The following is a 27,479-nucleotide window of genomic DNA, read 5'->3' on the forward strand; positions in this document are numbered from 1 at the left end:
ATACTTCTTTTTTTTTTATCACATCGAAGCAAATACACATTTTTTTCTGTATTTGTTTTTAATTTAAAATTTAATTTTAAAATTACTGATCCATTAAATGAATTCGGCGAACAAAATCAACGTGAATGCAATGTGCATTGTACATTGTCGCCCCCATTAAACTATCGTTGGATCAATGATAATTTGCACCGGATATCTTGCATCGTGTAACACTCGATGGTGGTGTGTCATTCATTGTTCATTGTTCAACCATTTGTACCAGCAGCAAACACATCCGACGTATAAGTGAGAGTTTTTAATATAGAAAGTCTTTCTGAAACAAAAGCATCGCGGCCTGTAAGTAGTGCGTTCAATATATACAAAAAGCAAAGAAATTTTTTCTGAAATTCGTTCATACTGCTTATTTTTGTAAGAAATTTTTTTGGTAATTTTTAAGTAAAACTGCAAAGAAAAAAAAGCGATTTGAAGTTGATGAAAATTGATTTTACGAATTTGTTGAAAATCGATAAAGTATTGTTGTTTCCATTTTGACAAAACGCGTCCAAATCAGCCCATAAATTTTATTTTAAAAACGAGGAAGAATATATATAGAGAAAGAAGTAGAGAGCAAAATAGCAGCAAGACATAGATTCCACACGGGAAAAAAAAAAATTATTTCCTTATCGTGATTTTTTTTTCTAGTTAAAAGTATCGACGTACGAATTTTCTTTTTATTGCTCAAAAAAATTCTTGTGTCATTTATTATTATCTATTATCCAAAAAGGCGAACGAAACTATTTCGAAGCGAAACTATACAAATCTAGAATAATGGATATATATGCATTTTGAGCTACGTTTTGTTTTGCGACATTGATATACATACACCAGAAATTCATTGCCATCGAGAAATTTCCATTGAAGTGAACAGTTTCACGTTACAATTAAAAGAAAAAAAATCACACACACACACACACACATACACACACTGAGACAATTTGAACAGGTTTGTTAAATATATTTTTTTTAACAAAAAAAATTCTACATTTCATCTGTCGAAAACCGTATACATTTTGGGCTTTTCCCACCCGATCATCATCACCATCGTCGGACCAAATGACAAAATCGGATTTAATGGATGGGTGTTGATGAACTTGATATTGTCAACCAATGTCTCTCAATACATACAATTTCCGAGCAATCATTTTTGTTTTATAAATCCGTTCCGTTTTCTTTTCGTTTTTCGCGAATGCGTTTTTTTTGCTGTCGCTTCAACGTCGTCGTCATTGTTTTTTTTGCGTTCGAATTTAGTTTCAATTAAAGAATTACCGCCAAGTGAAAAAAAGAAGAAATGTGAATGTGTTGAATATTGCGAATAAGTTGAAGGGAGCAATTTCAGTGAAACTTTTAATCGATTCCAAACTACGAAAAAAAAACACGTATAATTGCATAAAATATGCGAAATAGTTCCGCACACACATTTTATCGAGGCATTGAAGCAAGTAAATCGGTTGTTTTATTTCTCTTTCTTTCTTTTTTTCTTCCTCTCTCTCTCTCTCTCTCAACTCTACACATGAAGTAGAGGAAAGAAAAAAAACTTAGTCGACCGATTAAAAAGAAAAGCGGCCAGTGATAATATAATTATATACGCATAAGTTTTTCATTTTTGAATTCCGTTGGAATATGATTAAACGATTCATTAGGTATTGTTCGAAATTCCAAGTCACACATTTCGCCATTGGGTTTCAATTCCCGACATAAACCAAATCGACTATACAACATTTTATATAAATTGAAGCGAGAGCGAGAGAGAGAGAGAGAGAGAGAGAGAGAGAGAGAGAGCTAGAGAAGGAAGAAGAAGAAGAAGAAGAAGAAAAAATTATGTATTATAAAGCCGTCAATATGATGCTTGGAATCTCTGTTCACGTTCGGCAATGTGAAGAATAAAAACACACAATGCAGACACGTCGTATGCATAAGTGTATAGAATTATCTATTCACACGGCGTACAAGGAACAAAGTGGAAATCACAAATGGCGAAACTATACCGACCAACCGGCCGACCGACCGATCGAGTAAGCGACCGAGAGAGAGAGAGAGAGAAAAAACAGTTAAAACGATGAAACATGTTTTTATTCCGACAGAAGTTCTTTGTCCGCACGCAAAAGAGATGAGAGCATCTCGAAACGCAAAAGGAATCATGATAAAGGCGGATATTTCTTTTTTCTGACTCTCTATTCCAATGCTATAACAAATCAAATGCATCACATCAAATCACGATTGGGGGAATATTTGAGCTATTACAAATTATTGGAAATTTTGTAATTCTCGAAAAGAATAGAAATTTTTCGGAAAAGAATACCATTTCGGTGAATCAGTGTGTTTGAGGCGAGTGTGTGTTTATGTGTGTATACACGTCCCTCTCTATCTCCGTGTTCGGTTGTGTTTGTATGTGTGTTCGTATGCGTCACATATATCGCTTCGGAATGATTCAATTGTGATATTCGGTTAATTTATGTCTGTATGAGTTTTCATACACTCCGTTCGCTTCATTGCAGACAAACACATGAGTGTGTTCTATGCGTCCAATATTCACGGGCGATGTAAAGCATACCAAGTCGCATTGAGAGACGTTGCTTTTCGCGTTTCATTGGTATTGCTGTGTTATTGTGTGTGTGTGTGTTGTATCAATTTAACATGAAAAAAACCTGAACGAATATTGTTCGCTCGTGTCCAATACAATAAAAACCGAGAACCGAACCGACACCGCTCATACAAAAACACACACACACACACTTCCCCCTCGCCCGTAAACTATACGTTCTTCATTCCCATTTCCTTTTCGCTTCAATTTCTGTTTGGAACATGATCGGTTTCGCTGTATTAAAATGAATATATATGAAGAAATGCACATGCGGCTTTGAAACATCGCTTTTTTGTATTATCATATGTATATATGTGAATTAAATCGGTTGCCCATATGTCAGCCTCCTTGTGCGCTGCACTGTGATTAACATTTTCGTCTCTCTGTATATTGCTCATAGAAAATTCGTGAATTGAATTGAACCACAAGACATGAGGGAACAAAAAATGTTACTGACGGCGACGGAAATAGCCGATCAAATTAATGAAACAACTCTTTGTGTGTATGTTTTTTTTTCTTGCTGTTGTTGCTGCCTCTTCTTCTTCTTCTTGTTCTGAGTTCTATTCTTTCTCATATCTCCATTGATTGTTTTATTTTTGGGTTATTTTGCACTGCAAAATCCGCGCATCAATGTGCAATTCATAATGAATGTGGTTTCGTTCATTGTTTTGTTTTTTAAAATCGCTTGATTTGACCAGGTCATTAGTTAAGCATTATCAAATTTATTTCTTCATTCATTGATAGCTCATATCGTACATTTGTTAATTGTTTGTACAATAAACCCAATAATAGCAAACCAAAATACATAATCAATTTACTGCTAAATGCCGTAACCTTATCACGATGACTACCTCCCAACAATGGATTGTATCATCCGAAAAAAAAATAAACGGTTAATATATGCACTCGGTGTTGTATACGGGTTCCGCCCATGTTTTCATTGACACATTTCTTTTCGATTGGACTAATTTAAACAATCAAAGAAGTGAATGTAATAGGAAGTAGAGCAACGTTTTTGCATGTGTACGTGTGTCTCTTGCTCGCTTTCTTCCATCATTATACCGAGAGCAAATACGAGAAGCAACGAAGACAACAAAAAAAAAGTCCACCGAGAGAGAGAGAGAGAGAGAGAGAGAGAGAGAGAGAGAGGAAGAGAGAAAAATCGTTGACGCCATATAAAAAGAGGGCATTCGACGTCCTTTGCAACAAGCTGCCAGCAAAAAAGCACCACATCGTAATTCGACGACCTATTTTCCAGCATCTGAAGATACATGTACATAGTATTTCACGAGCATGTTAAGCACGAACATGTTAAGCACGAACATGCTAACATTGCTTCGCGCGCGCTTGATTCGATGTCAAAACCAACCCCATAAACTCAAAAAAAAAAAAACGAGTCCACAATCCATCCTCTGTCCCTACCACCTCTTTCTCGCCACGCTCGCTCTCTTTCGTGGCCGCTCTACACGAGCGATTTTGAATCGAACGATACACACAAACAATTTTTCGTGTGATTTAATTAGAATAAAATGCGAAACCGAATCGATTGGCCAGTGTCGGTGCACTTGGCCGCATATATGTATATATATACCTACTTTGATTTGGCAAAAACGCCATTCAACAACAACAATTCATTTCTCAGAATCCATCAACTTTGTCGTCATCGTCGTCGTCGTCGTCTGCACACACATTGTCTCATAAAAATGGTGGTTGTGTGCCGACAGTCAACAAAGAAAAGAAAAAACGATTGCCGAAGTAATAGGCTATATATGTCTTTCAAGTTTTCAACCGTCCATATTTTGTTGAATTTTTTTTTCGTTTGTTTCATATTTGTTGCCACTGTGGCCCATTCCATTTGGTTTGCTAAATTGAACGGCAACCAGAATCGAAAAGAATAGAGAGACAAAAAATAAGCTGTTGTGTGTGTCAGCTATACAGAGAGAGGGATAGAGAGACTGAAATCATTGATAGACTATTGCTGGCTGTCTATTTGCCGTGTAGCACGACCAACATACTCTCAGTGTGTGCATAACCCACAGAATTTGTGTATTTCGCGTGTAATGCATCTTTGCGCAAGCGCCATTATTTCTGTTTTGTGACACAATTTCATTCGTATGTATTTCAATTAATTATGCCAGCACTTTTTTTTTCTCTTTCTCAGTCGCTTATGCCATTTATAAATATGGGCTTCTATTCGATGGTTTTTTTTTTATTCACATAAATTCTTTCATCACGTTATCGCATTTCCAGCTTTAAATTGAAAACACAAAGAAAAAAAATGGAATGTATATTAAACATCATAAGTCGATATATCGAAATTGTACTCGATGTATATGATATTGTAATGAAGCATAAGCATTTTTGTTACTTCGATCGGTTCTAATGCAATGAAAATCAGATTTCCGCAATTTTGATCACTTAACCAAAGCAAAAACAATTCTATACATATTTATTACTAATTGTTTGAATGAGAATTGAGTTTCAACCAACTCAACCAAACCCATCCATATAAAGCAATCGCTGAAATGGTCACGAAACAAACACCGAACCGAATTCAAGCAACGAATCCGCCATTTCGAAAACATATTCACCGTGAATTCGGTATTGGATTGTTCGTTTGTTGGTGTTTTACATTCCTGATCATTTCCATTGTTGGACACACGTTATGAAAAACATTGAAATAACGTGTCCAGTTAGTACATACACACATGTATGCATGCATGAATACTGTGTTTGTGTGCACGATATGATGATGAAATTGGTACAAATTGAGGTTCATAACCCAGAAACCTAAAAGATTTAGACACACACACACACACATACACCAAATGAAGTGAAGAATTATTTAAATAAGCAGTGGTGCCATTCATTTGTGTGTCTGAAGCTCACACACACAGACACAAATATAGTGTCCTCAAGGTAACATCGCGCTTGCAGCTCCGAATACATTCGAGCAAGAAAAAACTGCAGAAAATTTAATGGAAAACCGATTTGTGGGGAGAAAGAGAGAGAGAGAGAGATAGAGGATGAACGAAAATCGATTGAAAGCAACTCCTCAAAATGACTTTAACCTATTTCCTGCATTCACATGTGCCATATCGGATCTCTCTGTCCCTCTGTTCCTCTGTCCCTCTGTCCCTCTGTCTCTCTTTCCCTTTTTGTCTCTCGGTTTCCTCAGTGTGGCGTATTTTGCATATACTGTCAACTGTGTGTTGCTGCATTCACAGTGTACATAAAATCCTCTTTATATATTAAATTCATCATTCCGGCATATTATTTCGAGCAAATTACATGTTGCAAATTGAATTTTCGGCCCAAACTAAAACAGACAGAGATTGAGATTTATATGCCACACGCACACACAAAACTTGTTTGTACAATCATTGACAATAGTCAACAATTCAGTTGGCAAAATGCTTGGAAAATTTTCCAAACTTTGAGAACACAGTAATGAATCGGGAAAACAACCCGCCCCACACTCATTTTGAATTGAATAAACAACAATTTATTTCATGTTTGATATTTTTCTTCTTCTTCTGTTTGTCAAACGCATCGTTTGAAAGAAACAACATCGCATTAAAATGATACGCAAAAATTCTCGGTTGATATCGAGCTTTTATACGCAGTTATATATCGTGTGGTGAGTTTAATAGAGCACACGCTTTTCCAATATCACGTGTCCATGCATTGTGTGTGTGTTTCCTTCTTTCTCTCTCTTTCTCAAACTGTTTTTATGTGCATCTCACCATGAATTCTTAACTTTCATTATCGAATAAGCGCGTGTTTTCGTGGCTGGAGTTTTCCAAGTCCATTTTTTTTGCTATTGCGACAGCACACGATTTATTCGTCGGTATACAACAACACAGCAGTGAGATTTGCGACTCTAAAGCACTTGCACACTTATTGCATTTTCAAAACGAGCCAAGTGTTTTCCATAACAACGTACACGTGCGTCTGCTCAATTGCGACTCACTTCAATGCTTCTCAATTGGTGGCATTTTGATTAAAAATAATTTATGACTACCGACGAATTGAAGTTTACAAACAAATTTCATTCCGTTGTGATCAAGAAAATTTTCTACGAATTCCTAATTGAAAGAAAATCAAAAATAAATCGACAAATTCAACTGAATTGAAACCAAAGAAATGAAGTGCCACGTGACGCCGATACATACCAAGATGTAATTGAGTTTTCGAATTCATTTTATGGAAAAAATCGAATTAATTTCTCTACCATTCCTTTCTGTGGAATTGGGCCAAACCGTAACGGATAAGTCACTTATTCAATGAATCTGCATTCACATCTGTATGATGATAAGAATTTGTTTCTGGTTTGCGCATCTTTTAGCCTCATTCACTGTGTGAGCGCATAGTCAATTAATTAGTCGATTTGACCCGGTTTTTCTAAACGAGCTCTTCTCGTCTCTATCTCCATGCTTAATGACAGCCTTGTTTCTCTCTCTCTCTCTCTCTCTCTCTCTCTCTCTCTCTCTCTCTCTCTAACCCTCGTTCGTCCAAATTGATTCTCATTCTCATCGATTTTGCATTGGAATCGATTTGCTACGATGTGAGGAAGTATTACAACATTCTCTTAATGATACATTAATTTTGCTCAAAGTAAGCTTATTATCAGTGTGTGTTGGTTTCATTCTCAAAATGATTTCTATAAGTTGAAATTAAAACTTCAAGCTCATCATATGATATTCTAAGTGTGTGTCGAACAGAGAACGAGAGAGATAGACGGAGAGAGAGGAAGAAAGAGAGAGAGAGAGAGAGAGAGAGAGAGAGAAACACACACATCGCACACAACATATGGAAGCATTTTATTTGTAAGCGAATGCACACGATCATGACCCAAATACTGCATAAGGTTGTGTGTCTGTGTTTGCATTCACGTTCGCTTCTGCGTTCAAACGCTTGAACAAAGCACGCCTCAATGCAATGCAGTTTTCATTATGCACTTCATGATTTAATTTTCTTGACTCGATGCTGCTGCTGCTGCTGTGCATTCGTTGCAAACATACATTGAAACGATATAAAAGCCGAAGAAGAAAAAGAACCGACAACGATGAACAGCAAATAAAACTGTTTATCAAAACAATGAAGAAATTTTTGCAATTTGGCACACAAATTGACAAAGAAAGTATATTGTCATGTTTTAATTTCTCTTATCGCATTTACTTTCGGAGCTGTCGGTATTCGGTCGACAGACACACGGCACGACGACTGTGTATTTCGGTGTGTCATTGAAATCACGTTGAAAAATCAGCTGTTGAAAGGCCGTTACTTAGAATTAACGACTACGAATAGTTCCGACATTCAACAGCAATGAAATCGCATTCGTAATTAGTATGTCAGTTTGCATTTTGTTTCAATCGATTTTCCCCTTCCCCATATTTGTTTTCTCGTGTTTTTCTTTCTTTCTTTGTTTTAAATATTATATAATGGCAAACTGAATGATTCTGAATTGAGAAGGTTTTTTTTTGTTGTTGTTGTTCGTTTCGTTGTGGGTTGGTCTCTGTGTGTTTGGAACAATTGAGTAATTTGGAATGCATAATATTTCATTTTGTTCACCGAAATACATTGTGGTATTTCTTGAGTCATATTCGCTCTCATTCCATATCGATGCGAAACTCTGAAAGCGAATCGCTTCACTAGATTATTTTGTACATTTACACCTCTTTTTTTCATTCAATGCACACACACTCACACAAGTACACAGCCATGGATCTCGGCAACAATTGTTCGTTCTAGTACATGGATTGTGTTGCGCGTAGCGGTGGAAAGCGACTGAGTTGCGCTAGAATAAGATAAACAATCGACACGAAAAATGTTCGAAATGTAGGTCACACCAAAAACTTGACCCTCTTTTTTCTTTTCATATTCAAGCAAAACACTTGTTTCATTACTGTAATCCACATTCGCAGTTGAAATGATGAAGAAAAAAAAACGGTGCATACTTTGTTGCTTGGCAAATTTGTTGTGCACTTTTAACACGAACAGTTTTGGCATTTGTTTTAATTTGCGTCGTTTCGACAGATTGCGTTTGGGAATGTGAAGAATATTGTGAAATCGACAGAATCGATAGCAGCTAAACAAATAACGATATCATCAAAAGCATACACAGAAAAAAAAAAGAACTGACGTCGAAATGTGTTAAACGAATAACAATTATTGTGATGTTTACGTCAAATAATATTACGCATCAATTGAATGTGTTTCGTTCTGAAATGCGCATTTCAATAAAAAATTCTAAATCTGGACCAATATCAAGATCAAGACCACTTTTGTGCCACCAAAATGAGTGCTTATTGTAACGGGAAAAAAATACGCCGAAAAATAGAGAATGTTTTCGGTTAACACCGATTGATTGGCCGATGTCGACGCCCAAATTATCACATGGTGTAATAACCATCGAGGTTATTAACACCGCTGAGCGGTGATCATCGGGAATGGTTTTGAGCCGCAAATCAGATGATGGCATAGACGTATGCGAAGGCACACTCTAGCCCATCTAGACGAGTATTGGAGCAGAGCAGAGCATATACACAGGCATTTTATAGCAAATTAAATGATACTGCATTCGAATGGTTCGGGATGGTGGGCAAAGCGCAACAACAACGACCGACCTTCAAATACACGCGACCGCTTACGAACATGTTCTTTTGAATATCCCATTCACAGAATTTCTCTTTCTCTCTCTCTCTCTCTCCCACTCCTTCTCGACGCTATTCTTTTTTCATTGCGAAAATGTTCGCATTTTGTTAAGGCGTCGTTGCTGTTGAATATAATCCGACAATGGCGACGATGCCTGCCGCAAATCATTTCTGATGCAATAAATTATAGCGAATGAATTAACAAGTAAACAGAAACAGAAATCGCCGCCATTCGTATAGGGTTCGTATTTGTCTGTTTCGTCTGTGTGGCTCTTGGCTTCTTGGGAACACTTTTCGAAGCAATTTCATGGAAATATTTTATTGTTGATTGAACACTGAGTGAGCTAATACAATCTCAAGAAAAGCAACAGAGTGTTTTCACCTTGCTTTTGTTCTTCCAACCAAACAACAGCAATAACCGAGTAAAAAGAGCAAGAACAGCAAACGGAAAAAAAAATCCATCCATAATACGCGATAATGAATGACACAAATGAGCGAATCATACACTGTGACCAATTCTTAGGTGCAAGGTCAATGACTTTGGCTCTTTCTATTTTTCTTTCATTCTCTGATTGTTACGGTTTTTATTGACACACTGCTATGTCAAACTGCTAAAAAAACTGTTATGTCAAACTGAATTTTTTTAAATCACGAACCACGATTTTCGCCCAAAAAACACATTTTTCGTGCCTTTTCCCGTGTTCGGATTATTTCTTTCCGTTGCAAAAACTGTTTGAAAATCTAAAAAGGGAATGACTTGTTTCCAACATTGAAAAGGGAAAAAGAAGAAGAAAATAGACGGAAAAAATCCCGTCTGAACCTAGAGACACAATAAATTTGGAATGTTTGTGTGTGTGTGTGTGTGTGTACATAAAAAAGCAGCATGTCTAGTGCTACGGCGTCGAATGTTCTCTCTATCAATACAGTATACCCATTTCACATACGTGTATAAAAGGAATGATGAACGAAAAGCACAAAGGAGACTCTCGCGCGCTCGCGTTAACAACGCAATAACAGTTACAGTCAGTTCAATGTTCGAGAGACGTATTTACGGTTCCAACACACAAACACGTAACGAAATGTGAGAAGAAAAAAATAAATTCGAGACGAATCGCGTCGCAAACGTGAGATCGAGCGAGCGAGCGAGTGTGTGTGTATGCGAGAGAGAGAGAGAGAGAGAGAGACAAGCACATCCGAGAGAACAGAAAAAGAAGAAGATGAAACAAAGTATCCCGGTGTAAATCGCGCACAACTAAAAATTCAAGAGCGTCGAACATACCGCGCATTATACCGATTTATATTTAATTTTATTTATGCATTGGCTTGACTTTACCATTTTGCAGTTTCTGCTCGATGTTGTATGTTTCAGTGACAGCGTGTCACTTGCTTCTTATTTTTCTAAAAAAAAAAACCTGTGTCAATCGATAGCTCGTTAGACGGTGACAACGACGCCGCCGCCGAAGAGGAAAATCATGCAAGACTTAAACGCAGTTGGCACAAAGCGTGCATTCTGACATCGATGCAAAATCTAATTGTGTACATGCATTTTAGCCGGCAAACACACGAGAAAAAAAAAACCAAAAACTAGATGCCATCTAATTGCAATGTACTTGTCGTCGGTAGCCCACACGCGTGAATTTGTCGTTTGCTTTCACAAGTTTCGTCATAATTTTGCGGTTTTTCCACGAAAAAGAAAAAAAAAAGAATGAAGAGAAATGGTCCGAGCCGAAGATAATAGGCAAAAATAGTTAAAAGGCTGGGTCATCAACAGCACACGGCAACACACCAATGTCAGCAGCGAGCAGCAGCAGCAGCAGCACACATACACGTACAAAAATCAGAGGGTTCGTTGACCCATTTGTATGGGGTGTGACGCATGAATTGCTTGCATGTGTTTATGAAGCGTCAGTGCCTTAATATCAAAACCGTACAGGCTGCTGCGTATTACACGTTCATTGGCTTTTGCTACTCTCCTTTGCTCTGGATGTTCTTCATGGCTCGAAACAACATGACACTCTCTGCTTAGTGCGTAGTGCTGTGTATAGCCATCGACTCGAGAATATCTATCTAAAAATGGTTTTTTGTGTTTTTTCTCTCTCTCTCCCTCTCGCTCTCTGGCTCGTCTTTTCGTGTATATGCGTCAATGGTATTCCATTGTGTGTGAACACACATTTCGAAACGCATAACCGAAAACGCCGAATACGATATATATGTACTTGAGAAGAAATAAAAGTCAATGGCATGCAGACTGTATGAGTGTGATTTGGGATTGAAGAGAACAAGAGAACGAGTGAGTGAGAGACAGACAGACAGAGAGAGAGAGAGAGAGAGAGCATTTGTTCTTGTAGAACATATTGGCTTAATTTATAGTTCAAATCGTAAAGCAACATAGTTCATTCTTTGCATCAGACTTCCATTGTGTGTTTTGAAGAGAGAATCCTCTCGTTAGCATTGAAACCTCAAGTCGTTTCATGTTATTTTTTTTTAATTCATTGATTTTTCCTCCTTTACACTTGAACACCAAGAAAAAAAGTATAAAAATTGATAAACCACACATGAGCGTGCATGGTGAGAATTAGTGGCACATTTGCAAATTAATTTTGACGACAATGTCGCGATATTTTGCGGTCAATTCCACATTGGCCCATGTGTATCCCGTTGATATAATTAGTGGCTTCGACAAACAAAAAAACCCGTTCATTTTGAGTGCTATATGGTTTTCATAAATTTTGGTTTTTCGTTTTTTGGTTAAACTCAAATTATTGGTTTGGTTAACAACAATTTTTTTTTACTCAATTATTGATGCGATTAAAATGAATCGAGTTAAGATATAATAACAAATTAGCATTGGCTCCGTATAAACACGAGTGATGAAGAATACATATAAAATAACCATCAGCTGCAAATTGCATTCATATTCTTGCGTGACCTCATTTTTCCGCGATATTGCATTTTATTAATAATTTATTACGTTAATTTTTGTTACATTAGCGACTGCATTGGCCGGTGTGTTTTTCACACAGCAATACACACAGTTCCACAAATAATGATGACGGTATTATTTTGGCTTTGAACCGTATTCCGCCATAATTTGTTCGATGTTCAAATGCAGACAAGCGTCAACCGCGAAATAAAAAGAATGTGCTGATATCATAGAAACAGTTTGAACACTCACCGTCAACCAATGCATACACGCATTAAATGCCGTATACACGGCCTATCATTATATACTCAACACGAATCGTGTGTATAAATGCCTTATAAATTAGAGTAGTATAAAAATGGCAAAATGTGGAGAAAAAAAAGGAATCGGCCTTAGTCTCTCTAACTGGATGAGTGAAAGAGAGTGACGCCGCTTCGCACTCTTAATATAATATTGATATCGTCTAGACTTGAGACGGGCCAAAATTCAACAACTTATCGAGCAATTTGAATTTCAGTCATTGTCGTCGTCGTCGTTGTCGTCGTTGTCGGATTATTCACTCGGTTTGTGCGTATTATATGTATATATGCAAATTCTCTCTATCGTTCAGTGGCTGCCCTTTTTTTCTCGTTTCGTTATTATACTCCTCGGCGTATGCGTATTCATAAAATCCGTCGTCTGGACACTTGTCAGATTTTTGCGAGTGTTTAGACTTTGAATGAGTATGCAACGCTTGAATCGCATTCATTGAATTCAGTTGAAACAGTTCAGTCACACGGAACGGCAGACTTTTTGGCTTTCAACCAGAGTTCGTAGCTCTCAAATAAGTTGATTTGATTTCATCACATCACAATTTTCACCACACAAATTCAACGACAATTTGCTATTATCATTAAGAATTTTATTATCGGTTGCGGTTTTATTTGTAGTGAAAATAAATCAATTGCTTACATGACAAAGCAAATTTGTAATTAAATTAAATTGGTTTGTTTGTTTGTTTGGTTTTATTTTTCTGTCCATGCTCAATTTGCCGTTTGCTTTGTTTTGATTACAGATTGTACGCCGCTAAAAAGTGTGAATAAACTAAAATAAAATAGAAGAAACGCTCCATTCAGTAGACTGACGGAGCACGTGTCTGATTGCGGTATACCGCTACTAAACAAGACGGAAGCCATCACGCAAACGAGGCCAGAGTCTCGTGTCACGGGGAGGGAATCACCAGTCCCCCCCGCAGCATCTCGACGCTGGATTCCTCCTTCATTGAGACCACAACATGGACTCACACAAGAGGCCAAAAATGATCAAATTTTCCGAAAGGTAATATTCCACCACCTAGTTGACTCTCTTTCTTAATATTTCAACCATTTTGATTGCATTTTCCCTTTGCACCTTTGAACATCATTAATCGGTCATGTTTTTTTTCCTTTGTTTTTGTTTTCTTGTCAGGTTCGCGGTATTCTCAACAAACTTACGCCGGAAAATTTTGAAAAATTAAGTGATGAATTGCTGAAAATTGAGCTTGGTTCAAAAGTTATATTGAAAGGTGTTATACTATTAATATTTCAAAAAGCTTTAGATGAGCTAAAATATTCGCGTATGTATGCACAATTGTGCAAAAGACTATCGATCGAAGCTCAAAATTTTGAAAATAGCGATAAAAATAAAAAGCCAACCGATACCCAACCAAGTTATAATAGTACATTTTTGAGTATATTGTTGTCGGTTTGCCGTGACAAATTCGAAAATCGGTCTAGTGATTGCCATGCGCTACCACCAATTGCAGACACAGCCAATAGCAATACATCACCGACACAGAATGGCAAAAACTTACGCGATGATCCGCTCGACGAGGAGGAACGTAAATACATTGCCAAACAAAAGATGCTCGGCAATGTTAAATTCATTGCCGAACTCTTCACACTCGATATGTTGGACGACAAAATATTGCACAAGTGTATTAAGGAATTATTATCGACCTCCAGCCAGATCACGCAAAAAGAACGTTGCGAGAATATGGAATGCCTCAGTCAAATCGTTCGGACATGTGGAAAAATTGTGGACTCAGAAAAGGTAATGCTCAACGGCCCGGTCCACATTTTCTCTTTCTTGATCTTAGTTCAGCGAATTTTTCGGTTCAATTGAAACGAATTCGAATGAGTTTCCATGATTTTTCTAATAATTGTTCCCTTCGTTTCCACTTGCACAGAGTAAAACTTTGATGGACCAATACTTTGAAAGAATAGATCAATGTTCCCAATCAGCGAAGTATCCGCCGCGTATACGTTTTATGTTACGTGACTTAATCGAATTGCGACGCAATGGCTGGGTACCACGGAAATCAGCAAATACCGAGGCACCGGTGCCAATGCAGCAATTGCGTCCAGATGACGACACACGGTTCAATGCATTCGAACCCAGGTAATTTAATCAATTTCATTACTCCATTTCACATGCATTGCTTTTTGCCTGTTTCTTTCTTGTGTGTAATTCTGATAATTTGCTTTAATAACGAAAAAAACAACAACTTATTTTTGTATGTGCGTGCGTCCGTGCGTGCAGCAAACGGGATCAGCGCAACATTGACCGTGACAGTGACAGTTGGATGAGTAAAACACAATTTAACTATCAACCGAATTCAAACTACAATTCACCGCTCATCATGAATAACATTTACAATATGAACCAATCGTACAATTCTTCGCCAGTCGGTGGTAATTACAATAACCGTGATCATCGTGACGGCGGTAATGGTCGTGGCATCGATCGTAATTCGGATCGAAATATGGACAGAAATAATGACCGAATGGGGTAAGATTAAGCACATTTTCCACCCATTTATATAGCCTGCTAATCGATTCAATTTGAATTTATACAGAGATCTTATGGGTGGTGGAGGCCCCGGTGGATACCGCCATAATCCCAATCGCGAACGCAATAATATGGTAAGTAATCGACAAATTTTTTCGGATTTTCAATGAAATGTTTAAAGAATATACTGCATTTGAAACGAAATACAGCGATAGAAGCCCAAATCCGGACGAATTGTATGTTCTCGGCAATCTCTTGATGGGACTATTATGAGATATGAGAATTGCTAGAATGTGCCAATAAACATATATGCAAATATTCAAATTACATGTCACATAAACGAACTAACTGAACCATATATAATTGATGCACTTGATCGTTGTTCAATTTTCAATTTCGTTGCACCTAACTGAACGCAAAATGAATTCTGCAATTTTATTTTGTTTTTTTTTTCTTCTTCTTTTTCCGCTTCGTCTTTAAAGGGAAATCATAACCACAACCATTATAACAATCATAATCGTTATAATAAGCACAATAACAACAGTCCGCATCCGCACAACAATTACAACAACAATAATGCGGTGAAACAGTTGCCACCACGATTCAAACAGAGTGTCATTTCGCCTCAAACCAATCAACAACAACAACAACAACAACAACAACAGCAACAACAGCAACAGCAACAACAACAACAACAATCGTCTGAGACATTTGACACGTTCCGGCCGCAAATCAATAGTTTACTCTATAAAGCAACGAATTCCAATCGACAATCGGCCCAATTGCCGATATCCCAGCAACCGCGTCCAGCGAGTGCATCATCGGTCGAAACGACGGGCAGCACCGGTGGCGGCGGCGGCGGCGGCAACAACTATTCAACCAATATAAATTCACCGAATGCAAACTATCAAACGTCGGCAAATGATAATGCGGCACCAGTACCATTGGTGCCATCACCCCAATCGGCCAACAATATTCTGAACAAAGATCAAGTGGTTATCAAATCGGCATCGCAAGAGAAACCCAAACAACAGAAGAAGGACAAGGGTCCAAACAAAGAAGAGATTCTCAAACGTGTACTCACATTTGTTAAGGAATGGTTGACCGTCACATCGCCCGATGATAATGAAAAGAATATGGACGATGTGTTGGCCGCATTCTTTGAGCTCAAAGTTCCCGATAAGTTTATGCGTGACTCGGTGACATCCATTCTAAATGAGATCATTGACAAATCGGACATTGTGTACGATCGTGTCGTTGAATTTTTGACCTGTCTCAGAAAAGAAGGGAAACTCCAGAATAACGCCCTGTTGGAAAGCTTCAAATCACTGATCAATGGCATGAATGATAGTCCAGTGCCACGTATCACAACACTCGTTGCATCGTTGCTCAGCCGTGCGGTCATTGTGAAACTGTGCAAATTGGCCGATGTGGCAAATTACACAGAAAATGGTGCTCATTATCCATTGTTTTTGCTTGTGTTGCAACAATTGCATAAGACATTGGGTAAACAGGGCTTGCTCGACATTTTCAACGAGAGCAAAGTGAATTTGATGTCATCATTGCCCGAAGCGGATCGCACTAAAGATCGTATGGCCGAAATTCTCGAAGATCGTAATTTAAGTTTCCTGTATCCGTTACTAAAATTGCAAGGTGAACTTCAGAAGCAAATTCAAAATGATCCAAATCCACAATCATTGTACAAATGGATTAAAGACAATGTTGAACCGGTTTGCTACAATGATCCGGGCTTTGTAACCGCACTGATGAACGTCATTCTCAAATACGTCACACAGGTATGTAATCGATTGTTTGTTAGCAATTACGACTTTGGGGTTTTAGTTTGAATTCTAAGAATATCTTATGAAATAATCACCGTGCAACACATGTTTCTGCACATGAGAAATTCCGATTGCTTGTTTTAGAGGACCAAAAACCAAGCACCTTTGCATCATTAGTTTGTTCGAAACCACGTCTAGATTTTTTTTTATCGACAATATAAGACAAATTTCAGGTCAAAATGAGCAAATCACAAACATAAGCATCGATTTGACAGGTAAAGGCAAATGATTTCTACCTTTTCTGCCTTTGAACAACTAGTATGATCCTTTACAAACATTTTGGGTACTTACATGACCAAATCGAGTGATGTTTTCACATATTTCTGGCCGCATATTTGGTTGGTTCGAATTCAACTCTGAAAGAATCGACTTTTGGCCAAAAATCCTTAAATATAGGCTTTTTAGGGATAGTATCTTAGCGCAAAGTTATTTTTTCTCGAAAATATGGGGAGTCTACCCAGACCAAATCTCTCAAAATTGACTTTTCGAGGTACCTTCTGAACAAAAGTTACGTTTTTAATGCATTTTGCTATGAAAATATCATTTTTTGTTCGGGAGGTACCCCAAAAATCATTTATAAGAGATTCTGTGTGGGAAGATTCCCAATATTTCTCGAAAAAATTAATTTTTTACTAAGAAACTCATCCAAATAGTGTATTTTTGGGGTACCTCCCGAACAAAAAATGTTATTTTCATAGCAAAATGCATGAAAAACGTAACTTTTGTTCGGGAGGTACCTCGAAAAGTCAATTTTGAGAGTTTTTGTCTGGGTAGACTTCCCATATTTTCGAGAAAAAATAACTTTGCGCCAAGAGACCATCCCTGAAAAGCCTATACTTAAGGATTTTTGGCCAAAAGTCGATTCTTTCAGAGTCGAATTCGAACCAACCAAATATGCGGCCAGAAATATGTGAAAACATCACTCGATTTGGTCATGTAAGTATCCAAAATGTTTGTAAAGGATCATACTAGATGTTGAAAGGCAGAAAATTTAGAAATTATTTGCTTTTACCTGTCAAACCGAAGCTCATGTTTGTGATTTGCTCATTTTGGCCTGAAATTTGTCTTATATGTGTCGATAAAAAAAAGTCTAGACGTGGTTTCGAACAAACTAATGATGCAAAAGTGCTTGGTTTTTGGTCCTCTAAAACAAGCAATCGGAATTTCTCATGTGCAGAAGAAAAAGTTGAAATTTGTTACACGGTGTAATCGAATAATTGCTTTTGTTTATTTAATTCTTTTGTTTCGATTATTATTCAAGTCAATTCAACGTAATCGATTCAACGCCCTGAATTTGATGATTAATCGCCATTTTACTTCTTTTTTTTTCAATCTCGCGTGCAGGAAACAACATTGGCTGAAGGAATTGATCCAAATGTCATACCGGAAAAATCGCTAATTGACAAAGAATTAACGCTCTTGAAAAAATACTGTCCCGTACTGAATGCATTCCTCAACGGCAATGGTGATTTGCAGCTGGTCGCCATATTTGCGATGCAAGTGTTTTGCTACAGCTACAATTTCCCCAAAGGCATGCTATTGCGTTGGTTTAGTGAATTTTACGACAACAATGTGATCGAAGAAGAGTCGTACATGCGATGGAAAGAAGATTTAAGCGATGTGTACCCCGGCAAAGGAAAGGCCCTATTCCAAGTAAACACCTATCTAACGTACTTGGAGGAGGCCGAAGAAGAAGAAGATGATGAAGATGAGTAGACGGCGATGTAATTTTTTCTTTTCTTTTCTTTTCTTTTCATTCAAACAAAAACAATTTTTTGGGACGTGACGAACAGTCTTAACATATTAATTGAATATAAACAACAACAACAAAAAAAAAGAAGAAAAAATAATAATAACGAAACTAGAAAAAAAAAACAGCAAAATCAATGTAAAACCAAACACAAAAAAAATATCAAATTATAAACAAAAAAAAAATGAAGAAATGAGAAACCAAGAACCTAAAAGAATTTTGAAGATCGATGCGAAATGAAATATAGTAATAATTTAACATCTTACGAAATTGTATTAAAATCAGTCTTCGGACAATGAACCAGGCAGTAAATAGAGAGCAAAGCAGGGTGATAAAAAAATATTCTCAATCCAATCATCTCCATCAATGGAATAGAATGTTTTTTTATAGAATTTATCCAATTTTCACATTTAAAAAAAAACACATGCAAAACTGGAATAAATAAAACAAGAACAAAAAAAAACTCGGCAAAATGCAACTCATGATTAAGTCTTCAAAAACTCAGAAAAAATAAAACAAAAATAGTTAAAATGTGTGTATTCAATGGAAAAGACCTATATTTTTTGAAGAAATAGTCAAACAATATGATCAATCTATTTAAAAACAGCAACAGCAAACAACAACACATTCATTACAATACAAGTTGAAACCGAAATACCAGCAACCAATTTAAAATGAACAGAAAAAAAAGAGAAGAAACACAGAAATAAAAAAAAACAACCAACTCTCATAGCAATGCAAATATTTGAATAATTATTAGCATTAAGTCATTTGTATAAAATCAAACAACAAAGAATAATATCAGCAATAGCATACAATAACAGCAACACCTTGTAAAATGCGTAGCTATCAGTTTCATCTGAATTTTTTCCTTTCTGTTTCTCTATTATATATTATTATTTTGTTGTCCGATCACTTTCCAAGTTTACATACACAAATTGCTGAATAATTGTTTTGGTTTTTTTATTGTTTTCTTTTTAAATGAAAATCTGACGAAAGAAGTAACCATTTATTTATGACTACATCTGGATTGTATTACGCAGAAGAAAAAAAATATAACAGCCAAAAAAGCACAGTTTTGTGAACAAAAAAAAAACAACTACAACCGAGAGCAGAAGGTTACCGGCGGGTAGCTTTTTTTTGGTTTATTTCTCTGAATGGATTGCAGGACGCAATGCCATTTTTCCAATGCAATGCAGCATATTCATTCCGAAAATACAGAAAAAAAGAAAGAACGTCTGCCGGTAATCTGTTTTATGTTTTAGCAAAGGAAACGCAAATCTATGCATTACAATAGCTATACCGACCGATTACATCCAGTTTTACATATATATCGTTCAAAGTATGTTTGAATTTTAATTTAAAAAAAAAAACAAACAAAACATCAAGAACCGAATAAAGAAAATGTAATAAAACAAACATGGATATTAACTGGAAAAATATTTAATGGACTCTTACTAAACCCATGAAATACACTTTAGAGAGGAGAAGAAGAGACTCTCTTCAAGAGTGTGACAGCGTTTTCTCTTCTTTTTTTTTTGAAGAGAAAGTGGCAGAGAGAACGTACGCATGAGCCTTTGCATTGGGCGATAGCAAATGGCAACATGGAAATCCCATAAACACCACATTCAAAATGGGTGGAACACGCAAACGGCGCTGAAAAATATTTAAAGAAACAGAGTATTTAACAATCGAAAATTCAAATGAGAAAATCGTAAGGATTTGTTTTTAATAAATGCGTGGACTGTACTCGATTCAGAGTTAAAAACGAAACACACACAAAAACAAACAAACACATATTTCGCTTATGTTTCTTTGAACCAAACCAAAAAAAAAAAATAAATTGGAAAACATCGCCCGTAAATTGAACACGACAATGTTCAAAGAAAAGAACGAAAATAGAGCGAGATATGACTTAGAAAATATTATATGATACATTTATGTAACACATTAATGAAGATGATTGATGAGTGAAATTTGTGTCCAAACTGAATATGCAGTTGACATTTTAAAGACTTATGTAGATTTTCCAATGAAATGTGAGTGCTTTTAGAAGATGATAAGGAAATTATATCGAATACTTTCTCAATGGCACACAAAAAGAAGAAGAAAAAAATGTCTCGAAAGAAAATTAGAAAATGGAGAAAAGAAAATTGTGTGCCCAAATGAAAATCAGTTGATGCAGTATGATTGATTTGCCGATGAATCGTCGAAATTCAGCCCAAATGAATTTGCAACTATTTCGAAAGGGGCTTTATCAATTGGACGATTTTATCAAGGCCGCACGTATAAAGCGCATTGCAGTTTTGACATTTCCACATTTCCAATATACACACACATAACACATTTTTTACAACTGCCCGATTAAGCAAGTTATGTTTTCCAATGCCAAGTATTTTTCGTTTTTTCTATGTCATAATGTGGAAATACACAACCATTTATTTCAACCATTTTTTTTCGGAAGAGAAAGTATCAACTGGCAAAGAAAAAAATCGCATAAACGATAAAAAAGATGAATAAAATCTACAACACGAAATAGACAATGACCGAAAACTGCCGTGACGTCGAGTGCATCATACGGAGCTTCACTTTACCCGAATATTATATAAAATTAAACTACATTAGAAGCGAAAACTTAAAAAAAAAAACATAGAAAAAAATCTAATATGTACAAGGCAGTGATTTGTGTTCATTTAATCAAAAACACGGTCAGAAAAAAATGACTATGTTTTTCTTCTGGCTTTTGGCTGTAGGGACGTTACAAAAACGCGTGAATAATGTCTTTAAGTCTTTAATAGCTAAATCCGTACCGTTTTTTTTTCGTTTCGTTTAGTCTGCTGTTATAGAGTTCCTTTTCCGTTTCCATGTCTTTTTTTCACTGTTGGAACTTCAAAAACCAGTGTGTATCATATCAAAAGTGTTGTTTTTTCCAATTTGTGTTGTAAATCTCATGACATATGATTTAAATGAACCTCCTTGAATGTAATCATCATCATTTCAATCGATTGGCTTTTCAATGTCCTCCTTGGATTTTTCAATTGCTCGAATATATTATATTATATCATATTCTTCTCTTTTTTTGTTAAATTTTTGTTTCATTTGTCTCTTTTCACATCGGATGCAATAATCGTATCAATTTTTGTTTGTAATTCGCACGGCCAATTTTATTCGGCTCAGTCGTTTAAATTTTTGTTTTCTTCGTTGATTTTTTTTTATGAAATATTCATGCACTGAATATTTGCGGAGCTCGAATGCCTTTATTTACACCAATCAAGAGAATAACCCAACTACATGCTTCGAGAAGTATAATAAATACACACACGAACTATTTTGGGGGAAACAAAATTTTCATTTCAAATTCTTGTTTCTTTGTGTTCATGGGAAGCGAATCACAACAAATAATCGCTTTAATACACACTTTCAACCAAATTTTCGTGTTAACTTAGTTTTGAATCAAGAGAAATTTCCAATTTTTCTTGATGCTTATTTAACTGAATAAAATTACCCCCCCACACACACACAAAGAGAGAAGAAAAAAAACATTGCAAATCGAGATAAAAAAAACAACGCAAACATATTTTTTTAAGCGATTCATTTGAAATACAAATAGAAGAAACAAACATCCTCAGATGTTGTCGAGTAGTTTTACCTACCCAATATCCACGTAACCCATAGTATTTTTTGTTTTGTTTTGGATGTAGAACAATTATTTGAAGATATCCGAATGAAAGAAAAATCGCGTTCCACGTAATTTACTTTACGTAATAGCATAACTAAAACCAAAATAAAAAACAACGGAACACAAAAAAAAAACTATTTGGTATTTTCTTTTAGAATTTGTCTTTTTTCATGAACATGTGCGTTTTCTCCAGATGAACTTTTAGGTAAGGAATATTCGTATAAAATAGCATAACTTTTCTATCAGCTTGTTCCAACAAAACAAATTGAAGGAAAAAAAAAACAAAACAGAAGCCAATTTCGTTCTCTGATAAAACCCATTTTTTAGCTTTGGAATTTTTCTTCATCCGCATCCTCTCTCGTTAAATCGAATTGGTTTTCAATTGAAGAAAAAGAAGATTTTCAATTGAAAGAAGAAGAAAAAAAGCAAGTGGTCTTTTAAAATGTAAGTCTTAATCGTTTATTTTGTTCTCTAGAGTTTCATGGCGATAACATGATTTGGTTGCTATTGATATTGTTTAAATGTACATCGGGTTTTATAGTCGTTGTTGAGCGATTTTCGAGAGGACGAATGGCGCTGTAAAGAGAAAAAGAGCAGGAAAAAAATTTGATTAAAATCACAGATGAAATATTGATGTGAGCAAACATAAATTGAAATATTATCGGTAATGGTAGACTTTGTGTGTTTTTCTATAGTTTTATAGATGGCGACACCGAATCTTACTATTCAATAGATGCTAATGTTTCACTCCGATAACCTCAAAGTAGTTCGCACATTTTTTTTTTCTTCAAAAAATTTATGTTATGACATATGATTCGGTGTTTTCGAAATAGATTGCTTACCAATGCGAATGGCTGCACAGAGTAAAACGAAGGAGAATATGTTGGATTTTACATTTTCCCGCACACGTCTCTTCTCTTCAGCTGCATCAATTTGTGGTAGACCTGATAAGCGAAACATCTTTGTCTGGAATGATACACGCACAATTTGATCAATTAAAACCACTCAAATGATTCCAAGTAAAGTAAATGAAATAATATTGCTATATTACATAGATTTTGTATAAATTTGGTGATTTGAATTGGCTGTATCTAGATTTTAATCACACTGTTGTTTTTCTTGTTATTTTGTATGCTCCAGCAATCAGAGTGAAGTGTCAGTGTGCAGGTATTTGGAAAACGTCAAACGGCACAAACTTAAAGCTCATACTGCACAATGCTTTGAATTCGAATTTCTCCATAAATGAGAACTGTGGAGAGTTTTTGAATATTTGGTCAATACTCAATGAGACAGAGTTTTTGAATGTTAAACTGTTTGCACTGCAATTTTAATCGGTGCCTTTATTCAGAGTTCAAAGATTTTCAATTCATTTTCAAAATTCTTTTTCTCTTTGCTTACGGTTTCTGGTTTCATTTTCTCTTTTTTTAGCTTCTAGAAGACGTCGATTCTTTCATTCTTTCTATTTCAAGTTGAAATTTTCAACTTCGAATTGAAATAAATATTTTTTTCGCTACTTCGAATTTGATTTTTTAAATAATTTTCTCGTGTTATCCGCTTTTGTACTGGTCCATCAAAACATCAATTCGAGTTCGACCAGAACCATCGTTCGATTTTGTTTGTTTTAATGCACCAAATGCCAAAATTGTTGAAATTCGTCGATGAAATTGAATAAAAAATTTCGTAAGAAATTCCAATTGAATCGAATTGTTTATAATGTGATATGAAAAAAATATTCAATTCAATCCTAGATTCAATGTATGCTACTTATTTCACGTAACCTGATTGGCGAACCTGAAAGAAAAAGATAAAAGCAGTCGTTTTGCAGAAGCAATAATCATGCGTTGATTGTTGGAAAAAGACGGCATTATCCATGGAAGGAACGAAAAGACAAAAAAAATACCACAAAGCCATAGTGTTCCAAAGACAATGTTAGATTGGGCATGTAACCGCAAACAAAACAAACAAAACGAAATATTGACGTGTGAAGCGGTGATAAATAAAAAAGGGTTTTTCTTATTTTGAAATGGATGCGCGAATAAATTTGCGGCAGTGAAAAGAGCATACATTGAAAAAGGTAAACACGGAAGCCCGAACAAGTCGCCTATATCCATAAACTGTACAGTTTGTACAGCGACCTACAAGGTAAAAGATCAATTTCGACCGATTCCTTTTTCGTTTCATGTCTCGTTGTTTTTTATTTCCACTCTCACTCTCTCTCTCCCTCTTCCATTCCTTTTGAATGCCTGCTATTATTTTTATTTCATCATGCCCCATTAATTTTTGACTTATAAGGATTAACATCCTTTCTTTCTCTTTCACTCAAGAGAAGCGAGTCAAAATGTGTGATCTCTCCATTCATAATTGTAATTGAATGGTAACGTGGCTGGAATGGAATAAAAAAAAAACAACCTTAAAAAGAAGGAAGGAAATAATCTACCACAGCAAACGAAGAGCTGCACAAACGTGAGCACACACACACATTAGACAAATACGAGTTGTGTGGCTTTCTTTGTGCGGATTTCTTTTGATTTTACATTCAAATATCGCAAAGGTCGTCGGAAAAATGGTTTATATACGGTTTGTTCTCTTCTTATTCGGTTGGTTCGGGCGCAATAATTTCTTCTTCTAGTATGTTATTAACACGATTATTTGATACTTAGCATTCGACCTCGAATGCAAGGGCCCAATTAAGTAAAAGTAAGACATTAGAGATGGAATTGCAATGGGCTCCGGATATTGAAAAGAGCGAGTCCCTAGTGAGGTAGCAGAGAATTGAATGCGGTTTCACTGTCTCGGGATATAAATGTCTTCATTAAACTGAACAGAACAAATAGAGAAAAAAATATTTATACGTTTAATCGATTTAAATAAAACGAGACTCAATGGATACAATGGACCTTTTTTTTCTTTGATGAATAAAAAAAATGGTATCGTTTCGATTGTAGCGCAATTCGTGACTTTCGCCTTTGAAGTTAGCATTTCAATTACGCAATTTTACCAACCGCTGAACTGGCTGTTGAATCCCATTCTACCTACGATTTCGATCGATTTCGATTTGCACGACATATGGTTCCGATTAGGAACTACACATATTTACGCCGTAATGATAGGGTGGATTTGATTCAATCTCATTATATGGTCGTCTAATTTTCGACTGGAAAAACCGACGCACACCGTGTGTGTTCTGTAAAAATGGTTGGAATATAACTGCAACGAGGATAATGCATTTTGGTTGAAGTCATCACCATTTTGCCGAACCTTCGATGCCGAATAACATAAGCTTAAGTTCTTTAAGTGATTAGGAAATCAATAAGTGTGCCCACATTCGATTGATTTTCGATCAACATTTGGTTTTCCATTAGAATATCTGAGTCTCTTCGACGCTCTCTTTGATACACTCTTCGATGCTCTCTTCAATACTATTTTCGACCTTCAATTCGACACTTTCTTCGACCGAGAATACTATTTCATTCACTATTCACACTACCCATAACAAAACTAAACCAACGATATTTGCATCAATTTCCTCTTTTGTTTCCATTGTCCGCTGACCCACCATCATCGTTATCATTGACTTAATCATTCCGGAAGTCGAATGCACTTCAGATTCATTGAACTTGCACTCGTTAATGACTGCCAAAATATGGTTCAATTGCATTCATCCCTTTTTTTCCAATCTACTCTTAATTGCGGCATATGGCCTTCAAATGGTTTTTGCACCGTGCTCATGAATTCGGTTCGTTAAAAACAAAAGCACACGCGACCATGCAGTGCAGCATTAAATACAAAGTACTTAAGTGTTAAGAGTATCAACCGAACACACAATTCTGCCATTGCTATATTTAATTGTGAAAATCGCGGCTGAATTTTTTTTTTCTGGCCTAACGAAAACAATGCACAATCTGCACCAATATTATAAATGCGATTGCACACCGTGTTTTTTTCTCTCTACATTTTCATTCATTCCATTTTCGCACAATTGTTTTTGAAAGGTTCATGGCGTCAAGATCTTGGAATTCATTTTTGTTTTGTCAACACAGATAAGATTTTAAACCATTCGTTTAACAGGAGGGAAAAAAATGATTTTATTAAATGTGATTAAATGCAATCTTGATTAATTGCGAAGAAGTGTTCAAGCTCAAGTTAAATCCATCTGAATGAATCGTGGGTAAATAAGTAGTAAAAGAAGAAGAAATTAAATGTTCATCATATAGACTCAATTCGAAGGCCTTCATTTAATTTTTTTCTTCCGTAGGCGATCATTTTCAAATGCAACCGATTTTTTTCCTACTCCGAATCACTATTTTTCTCTCAACTAACGTTCTGTTTTGCCATATTCAATGGACCTTGATCTATGAGGTGTCAATATTTTACGGAAAATATGAGGTGCAAATCGGCAATAAAACAAGATGGTATAGAAGGAGAGACAAAAAAAACTGTACCCTCCGCAAAAAACACACACACACACAAAACAGCAACACTCTAAGTGAATGATAAATGTTTGTAGGTATTTTGAGCGCATTTGGCAACATTAGCAAAATAAAAAAAAGACCGAAGGAAAAACCATTACGACACCCGAATATTTGCAAAAGGAAAAAAAAACACAGTGCCACTTTTGCTACATTGATGTACGTATGGAATTGCATTTATTTCTTCGATCCTCTTTTGCACACGTTTGTTTGCCGTTTTAAATCATAACACACAGCGTTAAGAATGCTGAATGTGTGCGTGTGCGTGTGTTACAAGGAAAAATGCACTTAATATTTATTAAGTGTTTATTTTATCCCATTCATGTCACTCACATCGTAAATTGGCTATATGTGATTGGCACTGCTCCTTGCTAATAAACTTTTCTTCAACTGCTCGAAAAATGATGCCATCCTTAATGATGAAAAATGATGCTATTTTCGGTTGCATTGTTTATCATTGTTCTTGAAATATGCTCTGATCCCATTTGGAAGATCGTTACCATTCGAAATGCCACCAGTGTACTTAATTGATTGTTATTTTAACGCTGTATATTTAGAACAATATTTTCATTCAAACAACATTCTCCATACTCAAATGACAAAATACTATTGAGTTGCTGCTTTTTGTCTTTTGAACAATGCAAAAAAAAAAATGGCCATTTGAATATTATTTCATTGGGAATCGACGCGCAAATCAATTGTGTCACACTTTTGATGTGATTCATCTTGTTTT

General features: G+C 36.0%; 2 protein-coding genes across 4 annotated transcripts in view; both read left to right on the forward strand.

The window, feature by feature from the left end:
• LOC129576963 (zygotic gap protein knirps-like) overlaps nucleotides 1-27,479 on the forward strand; it is a 114,250-nt gene that overhangs the window by 52,206 nt on the left and 34,565 nt on the right. The window lies entirely within an intron of this gene.
• Nucleotides 222-20,017, forward strand: LOC129576958 (eukaryotic translation initiation factor 4 gamma 2). Of its 3 annotated transcripts, XM_055463193.1 has the most exons (9): nucleotides 265-336; nucleotides 764-982; nucleotides 13,254-13,516; nucleotides 13,646-14,269; nucleotides 14,406-14,617; nucleotides 14,759-15,007; nucleotides 15,075-15,141; nucleotides 15,490-16,803; nucleotides 18,193-20,017. In XM_055463193.1, exons 4-9 carry the CDS (start codon nucleotides 13,796-13,798, stop codon nucleotides 18,562-18,564), a joined length of 2,688 nt encoding a protein of 895 aa, XP_055319168.1. In that variant the 5' UTR covers nucleotides 265-336; nucleotides 764-982; nucleotides 13,254-13,516; nucleotides 13,646-13,795; the 3' UTR covers nucleotides 18,565-20,017. The 3 variants fall into 3 exon arrangements, with proteins under 3 accessions (XP_055319167.1, XP_055319166.1, XP_055319168.1); XM_055463192.1 differs by lacking the exon at nucleotides 764-982 and having other exon boundaries at nucleotides 222-336; XM_055463191.1 differs by lacking the exon at nucleotides 764-982 and having other exon boundaries at nucleotides 264-408.

The sequence above is a fragment of the Sitodiplosis mosellana genome, unplaced genomic scaffold (assembly GCF_009176505.1).
Source record: "Sitodiplosis mosellana isolate CC-2019 unplaced genomic scaffold, AAFC_SMos_1.0 Smas_scaffold_6191, whole genome shotgun sequence".
NCBI lineage: Eukaryota > Metazoa > Arthropoda > Insecta > Diptera > Cecidomyiidae > Sitodiplosis > Sitodiplosis mosellana.

Excerpts from the sequence above, each read along its gene's own strand:
- LOC129576958 (XM_055463192.1), top strand. The coding sequence starts at position 13,796 with ATGTATGCACAATTGTGCAAAAGACTATCGATCGAAGCTCAAAATTTT. Across the intron at positions 14,618-14,758 it reads TTCAATGCATTCGAACCCAG|CAAACGGGATCAGCGCAACA; the intron begins GTAATTTAATCA and ends CCGTGCGTGCAG. Across the intron at positions 16,804-18,192 it reads TTCTCAAATACGTCACACAG|GAAACAACATTGGCTGAAGG; the intron begins GTATGTAATCGA and ends TCTCGCGTGCAG.